The sequence below is a fragment of the Otolemur garnettii genome, unplaced genomic scaffold (genome assembly GCF_000181295.1).
Source record: "Otolemur garnettii isolate 467f Iridium unplaced genomic scaffold, OtoGar3 scaffold00012, whole genome shotgun sequence".
NCBI classification, from domain to species: domain Eukaryota; kingdom Metazoa; phylum Chordata; class Mammalia; order Primates; family Galagidae; genus Otolemur; species Otolemur garnettii.
The window spans coordinates 24,590,652-24,597,678 of NW_003852407.1; the positions used below are offsets into that span (position 1 = coordinate 24,590,652).

Consider the following 7,027-nt stretch of genomic DNA (forward strand, 5'->3'; position numbering starts at 1 on the left):
CAGAAATTATATTTTAAAGTGATATTCCAACAGCAGGTGACACACAGAAGCAAGGAGACCGGTTAGAAAGCTGCCGTTCAGGCAGGAGTCGTGAAGTGTCCGATTCCGAGTGTAGAGCTAACGCAGTTCTCTGACGACGGCTGTGGATTGTAAACCCAGGATGACTAAGATTTGGGGTGGAGGGACTAGGTGAGTGGAATCGCCATTTCCTGCGATGGAGAAGGCTGTGGGAACAGGAGACTTGGGGGTGGATTTCAGCCCTTTGGTTTATACCACGCAAGGGGGTGCCAGGTGCCCTGGGTGTCCGGGTGCAGGCGTGTGGTGTCAGCATCTTATCTAACATGTGCCAGGCGCTGACTCTGCCCTACCCTGGGCTACAGCCTGAAGGCGCACTGGCCTCCTGTACCAACCCGAAGAGGTAAGCACCGTTAATCCCGTCCCACTGCTGAGAAACAGGCACAGCTGAATGCTGGCTCCAGTTCTGTGCGAAGTCAGGGGAGTGAGGGGTTTGCTCCCCTTCTTTTTAATTGCTCTCCTTTTTAGTAGTAACGGGTCCGTGACTTTGTTCACTGTCTCACCAATAGTCCTTGACTGTTCCACGACTATTGGTAATTTCTAAAATTTGGGAGATGTCTGAGAACAAAATAGCAGAAAACTCACAGAAATGCCATCTGAGCTTGCCAGAGGAAGGCACACATGCTCCCTGGCAGGGAACAGGGCCCCTGCTGGGACGACATTCACATTCTGGCCTGTGCGGATGGCGCCCCCTGGAGGTGTGTGGCACTGCCACGCCACCCTGCTCAGGTTGCTCAGCCTCTGCTATTTAAAAAGCCTCTAAAACCCAGAAAGCCTGTCCCCTGCCACATGCAGACCCTTGCCCAGGTGCTCCACTGGAGCAGGGGAAGGGCAGAGGCATCCAGGGCCGGGCTGGGAAGGCCTTGGCCCCACGCCCCGGCTGGTGAATATGCTTTACACGCCTTCCAGATCAGATGTGGAAATCTTCATCTGGACTAACGTGGTCTCCCACACTGCTATGACCAGCTCCTGCTTCCCAGGGCCTCTAGGCACAGAGTTTGGAATAAGGCATATGATACCTGCCAACCCCCTGAGTGATTTTAACATTCCCAAATAAATGATCACTCAATTTAAGGAACTTCATCACTAACACATTGATGTTTAAAAAGTAATGACTTCATAAGCTATTTGCATCACATTGAAATAAGCTTTTGCCACATCCAACACAGCATTGGCCGCTACTGAGTAATTATCACATCAAGCCTGTCAGACCCCCAGGGAGGAAGAGCTAAGATTTCCTATTAGCAATTTGGTGACCTTAACAACAATGAAAGAAAAATGGACGTCAGAGTTAGGTTTTTTTATTGTTCAGAGCTCCCTCACCTTTGTGTTTCCTTCCCTAATTATCACAAGGAATCTTGCACGGGTTTGGCCAAAGCAGACAAGGGTGTTTCTTGCTGACAGGCTGCCTTCCCGCCCGTCTGGGTCTGGGAAATTCTTGGAGTGATCTGTTCTCTGTCTCTTTATTTACCTGCCATCGAAGCACATCCTGCTTTTGAATTTAGGGATTGTTTTCTTCACCCTGTCCTGATCCTGACTCGTGTGCACATGCCTTGTGAATGCACCTACAGAAATAGAGCCCGACAGGGCACAATGTTATGTTCTCATAAAGACTTTTTTTTTTTTTTTTTGGTTAGTGCCTATAGCTCCAGAGTTAGCAGGTTCGAATCCAGCCTGGGCCTGCCAAACAATGACAACTACAACCAAAAAGTAGCTGGGTGTTGTGGCAGGCGCCTGAAGTCCCAACTACTTGGAAGTCTAAGACAAGAGAATCACTTAAGCCCAGCCACAGCACTCTACCCAGGGTGACAGCTTGAGGCTCTTTTTTTGTGTGAGATAGGGTTTTGCTGTGTTGCTTGGGCTAGAGTGCCTTGGTGTCACGGTACCTCACAGCAACCTCAAACTCTTGGGTTCAAGCAATCCTTCTGCCTCATCCTCCTGAGTAGCCGGGGTACGGGCATGTTTCATCATGCCCAGATAGTTTTTCTATTTTTATAAAGATAGGGGTCTCATCTTGCTCAGGCTGGTCTAAAACTCCTGACCTCAAGTGATCCTCCCACCTTGGCCTCCCGGAGTACTAGAATTATAAGCCTGAGCCACTTTTTTCCCTTTAATTTGCCACCCTGTATTTGAGCTTTTAATTTTTAGAAAATATACGGTCTTGTTTTCCCGCGTCATCTAGTAAACTGTTTTGCAAGGTAGCAAATTATATTCCATATAGAAGTAGATGACTAGCCAGGCGAGGTGGCTCACACTCGTAATGTCAGCACTTGGGGAGTCCGAGGTAGCAGGATCGCTTGAGCACGGGAGTTCAAGGCTGCAGTGAACTATAATCACCACTAAACTCAGGGTGACCGAATGAGACCTTATCTCAAAAAAAAAAAAAAAAAGTAGATAACAAAAGTTATTTAAAATAATCTTAGTGGTAACTAAAATTAATAGCTTAAAAAAAAAACAGTCAGTGTTTACTTGGATTGACTACATTTTGAAAGTCATTTGGTAACATTTCATTTCTTTCCCAAAAAAAATGTGTGGCATTTTTGCAAAGTTATAATTGAGTCATCTTGCTTTTAGAGTGGTGTAGAAGTGATGTAATTATGTTGAGAACTCTGGCCAGGACCATTTGCAAGTCTGATGTTTATTGGATTTCTAAAGGGAAAGAGTGCTCAAGGTCACTTTCCTGCATTTCTGCCTATCTAAAAGTAGCAGGTACTGTTTCCTGTCAGACATGCTGTCCAAACCCAGGGATCTTGCTGGCATTACATGTTGGGTTTCAAAACTCAGGAGCAGACTCTACGGCTTCTGTTTATAGGAGAAGTTTAGTATATCTTTATTTTGGATATGTTTTCTAATGCATAATCATTGCATTTATTCTTGCCTCCTTGAATGCATGCAAGGCAAGACATCTATTTCAAATGCCACAAACGTGTAGAAAAACCCTGTGGAGAAAAAACCTCCACTGTCTTGAGTAGCCCATTTGTTCAGAATTGACATTAATTCTGTTTTCTAAGCTGAAATTTAGAATACTCAGGCTGTATCAAGAGACTTGAATAATGGCAGAGTTGAGAATACAAGTGAAACACTCGCTAAGTAAATTCAGGTATCACTGTCTTTGGTATCCTCTGTCATCTCATGGAATATGTTTCCATGATAAATGAGCTTTGAAATGCAAACCCGCATTTTTGGCAGAGAAAACAGTATTTAGCATTAAAAAAACACAGGAGCTGAGGCCAAACGGAGCTGAGTTGGAAACCCAATATCATCACGTACTAGCCATGAGCCTCAGTTTTCTCATCTGTAAAATGGGACTAACACCTCCAAGTGTTGTAACCGGCCTGTGTATAGCATGTGAAGGCAAATTATAGGTGTTTGCTCCTTCCCTCCTGCCCTTTAAGCCAGGGTCTTCCTTTGAGAAAAATGTTGGATAAGGCAGGCCAGAGTTGCACGTGATCTGACACTTTGGAACAGTCCTTTGGGGTGTTTATGTGGCCACTGACTTACCCAGCCCCTAACCGATGCTTGTCTTGTCCTCTGGCAGGTCCTCGAGAGGTTGCAGCAAAGAGGGTTTGAAATCGTGGGCTCCTGTGGGGGAGGAGTGGACTCATCCCAGTTCAGTGAATACGTCCTTCGGCGGGAACTGCGGAGGACGCCCCGCGTACCCTCTGTCATCCGGATAAAGCAGGAGCCTCTGGACTAAATGGACATATATTTCTTATGCAAAAAGGAAAACATACACAACAAATAACGCAAACAAAAAAAGGGACCTTTATGTGCAGTTGGGACAGCAAAACAAGTCCTGGACCTAAAATTGAATACGAGACACATTTATATCCAATAGAGACCACACCTGTATTCATATGGGAACAATTGGAATAGTGATATCCTCACGGTGTAAAAAATATATAAATATATATATATATATGTCAAAAGGTAGGAAATGCAAAAAAAAAAAAGGCGATAGCTGCAGTTGGTGCTGTGATGGCCGTGAAGTGTCCTGGGCCTCCGTAGGCCTCTGACCCATAAACAAGCCATGAGCGGTGAGGCCACACTCTCCTACAGATTCCATTGCCAACAGCCACTCATCCTTTCTTTTCCTTTATCTTTCTTTTTCCTTTTTTTTTTTTTTTTAAAAAAAAACAAAAACAAAACAAAAAACACCTTGCCTCAAGTTTCTGTGCCCGTGGAGGTTTTGTCTCTCTGTAGGTGGGGACCAGGCAAGACTTCTTCAGTAAAACTCTCCTGAGCACATTGCATTGGACAGACGTTACACGTGAAATTTTACATGTAATTTGTACAGAAGTCACACATTTTGTCTGCCTCACAGATGTGACCTTGACTTTTGTTTTTAAACTGATCAGTTTGGCAAAGGGGCCAGAATTCTTCCTTGTTAGAGTTGCTCCGGTTTGAGTCTGCTGCTTTCCTACAATTTTTCAAATTTTATAATGTATTAAATACAATAAACTCTGTTTAAAAAATAAGGTCTGTGTGGAACACACGTGTTGGTATGAGGCTGGATTAAAGTCAGATTTTTCTCTTTTCCATTTTCTGTGTTCAGCATCAAAAAGGGGCCCGAAAACCGGGGCTGGCTTTGAAGTCAAACCCACTAAAGGGTAAAGATGTCATCGCCTGTTCCAGACAGTTCTCTTTTGACTCAGCAGATGTTATTTCCTGGGTTTCGATATTGTGTCGGCTCGCAAGATCAGGCTTCCTTCTTATGAAATTTTCAGTCACACCTATTTCAGTTATCTCTTGCTACAGAGCAAACCATGCCAAAACTCAGTGGCTCAGAACAGCATTTTATTCTGTCTTGTGACTCTAATTCACACGTTAACTGGCCTTCACAAGGTGTCTGCTTCACATGCCGTCATCCAGAGGCTGACTGTGAGGGTTGCCAATTCATACTGGTGTTGGCCTCCATGTGGCTTGGGCCACTGTCAACATGGTAACTGGGTTCCGAGTAAGAGTCAGAATGGAAGGAGGTAGGAAGGCCAGGTGTGGTGGCTGACTCCTAGCCTTTTTGGAGGCCGAGACAGGTAGATCACTTGAGCTCAGAAATTCAAGACCAGCCTGAGCAAGAGCAAGACCCCCATCTCTAAAAAAGCCAGATGTTATGGCAGACACCTGTAGTCTCAGCTACGGAGGATGCTGAGGCAAGAGCATGGCTTGAGCCCGGGAGTTTGAGGTTGCTGTAAGCTAGGCTGATACCACAGCACTCTACTCAGGGTGACAAAATGATACTCTGTCTCAAAAAAGAAAAAAAAAGGAAAACAGAAGCCACTGTCCTCTGAAAGGTTAGCCCTGGGACTGTACCATCCACTTATGCTACCTCCTACTGGTTGACACAAAGCCAAAATCCACCCATCGGGAAAAGTAACAAAGAGTTTGTGACCAACCTGAATCTACCATAATACCTGTCAAAAAAAATCTGAAAGGTAGGACATTATGGCTTCAGGAGAAGTAGGGAAAATCTCAAGCCCAAAACAATCACTGTATTATTAGCTAATGGTAAGAAATCTGAGATCTTAGTGCTGCTTTAGAATGAGGTCCTCAGCTTTTCAAGGTTAGTGGCTCCGGTTTCTCTACGAGCCTTACACGGGCCTATCTTCCTTTCTTCCTCTTCCTCATTCCAGGCACTCAAAATAAACTTGGCAAGCTGCTAAGATTGGCAGGTAAACTAGAATGTGTTTCTGCTGCAGAGAACATTCCTGTTGTGATGGGCTATTTCCATCCTGAACTTACTTTCTTTTTTTAAATTAAAAAGTGTGTGCCCGAGGACACTAGTAATGAAAATATCTCTGACTTCTGAAACCAAAAGTAAGCTATTAATGGCTCCTATCACTCCCTGGAACACAGAGGCGGCCCAAACACCGAATTACTTTAATGACTGCTAGCCGGGCTTCCATACTGTTGTGTAATTTCCCTTTATTTGGGACTAACAACAACACTGTCTTACATAGGGACAGACGGGGCTGTTCCTACCAGCTGCTCAGTCATCCATGTCCTACTGAAAGGAGAATAAAATTGCTCTACCATTTACTAGCAATCCATTCTCATCAGGCAACATTTCTTGAAATCCATAATGCAAGGGGCTCACTTTGGGACTCTGATGATTGTCAGAGTTAACAATCCCCCAGCACGTCTTACATGTAGTTAGTACCGTCCCAAGCAGATACCCACTTTGTTCTTTTATAAGTTCTTAGATCCATTTGTATGACTACAGCCCAAATGCACATTCTTTCTGTAAAAATTCTCTAAGTCAATGGAACAAGCATTTAACTTGTAATTTTCACCTTTTTAGATCTTAGAGAACATACAGATTCCCAGATATCGAAGTGCTATAGGAAAGAAAGCAATAAAACCACAATTGAGCTACAATCTTTTTTTCACTCCTTTTATTATCCAAGATACAGTTCATATTCAGATTTCACCGCTGTCCCCAAAATTATCTTTAATAGCTGTGTTTATTTTTCCCCCTAGAGTATCTGGTCGAGGATCGTGGGTTGCATGTCAGTAATGTCCCTTTTTGTTACTGTTTTGTTTTTCCATGACCTCAACTTACTTAAAGAGTCCAGGTCAGTTGTCTTGTCAATTGTTGCACAATTTGGGTTTGTCTGATTGGTCCCTCATTGGTAGAGGCAGGTTGACTTGAGGGGGATGGGAGAAGAATGCTACAGGGTGATACTGTGTCCTCGACGCATCACATCACAGGGGTCACTTTGGCCCCTACTGGTGATGGCAATTTGGCCTCTCTGGTGAAGTAATGTATATCAAATTTATCCAAAACTTCTCCCTTTGTAATTGATGAGGAACCTGCAGGCCAATGGTATGAGACTGTGTAATACCCTGTTCCTCAACCCCCTCTCCCCCAGTGGTTTTAACATCCATTGGTATCTTCTGAATCAGTCATCACCTTGGTGGTCATGAAAGTTTGCTTTTTCAAAGCTACTATTGC

At 44.2% G+C, this 7,027-nt stretch overlaps 1 protein-coding gene across 5 annotated transcripts in view; it reads left to right on the forward strand.

The window, feature by feature from the left end:
* Positions 1 to 4,613, forward strand: part of KCTD1 (potassium channel tetramerization domain containing 1) — a 192,636-nt gene extending 188,023 nt beyond the window's left edge. For all 5 annotated transcript variants that reach the window (XM_023510260.1, XM_012802024.1, XM_012802025.1 and 2 more), the window contains exon 5: positions 3,614 to 4,613. In XM_023510260.1, the coding sequence (XP_023366028.1) occupies positions 3,614 to 3,772 (159 nt within the window). In that variant the 3' untranslated portion in view covers positions 3,773 to 4,613. The remainder of the gene's footprint in view (positions 1 to 3,613) is intronic.
* Positions 4,614 to 7,027: the final 2,414 nt, after the last annotated feature.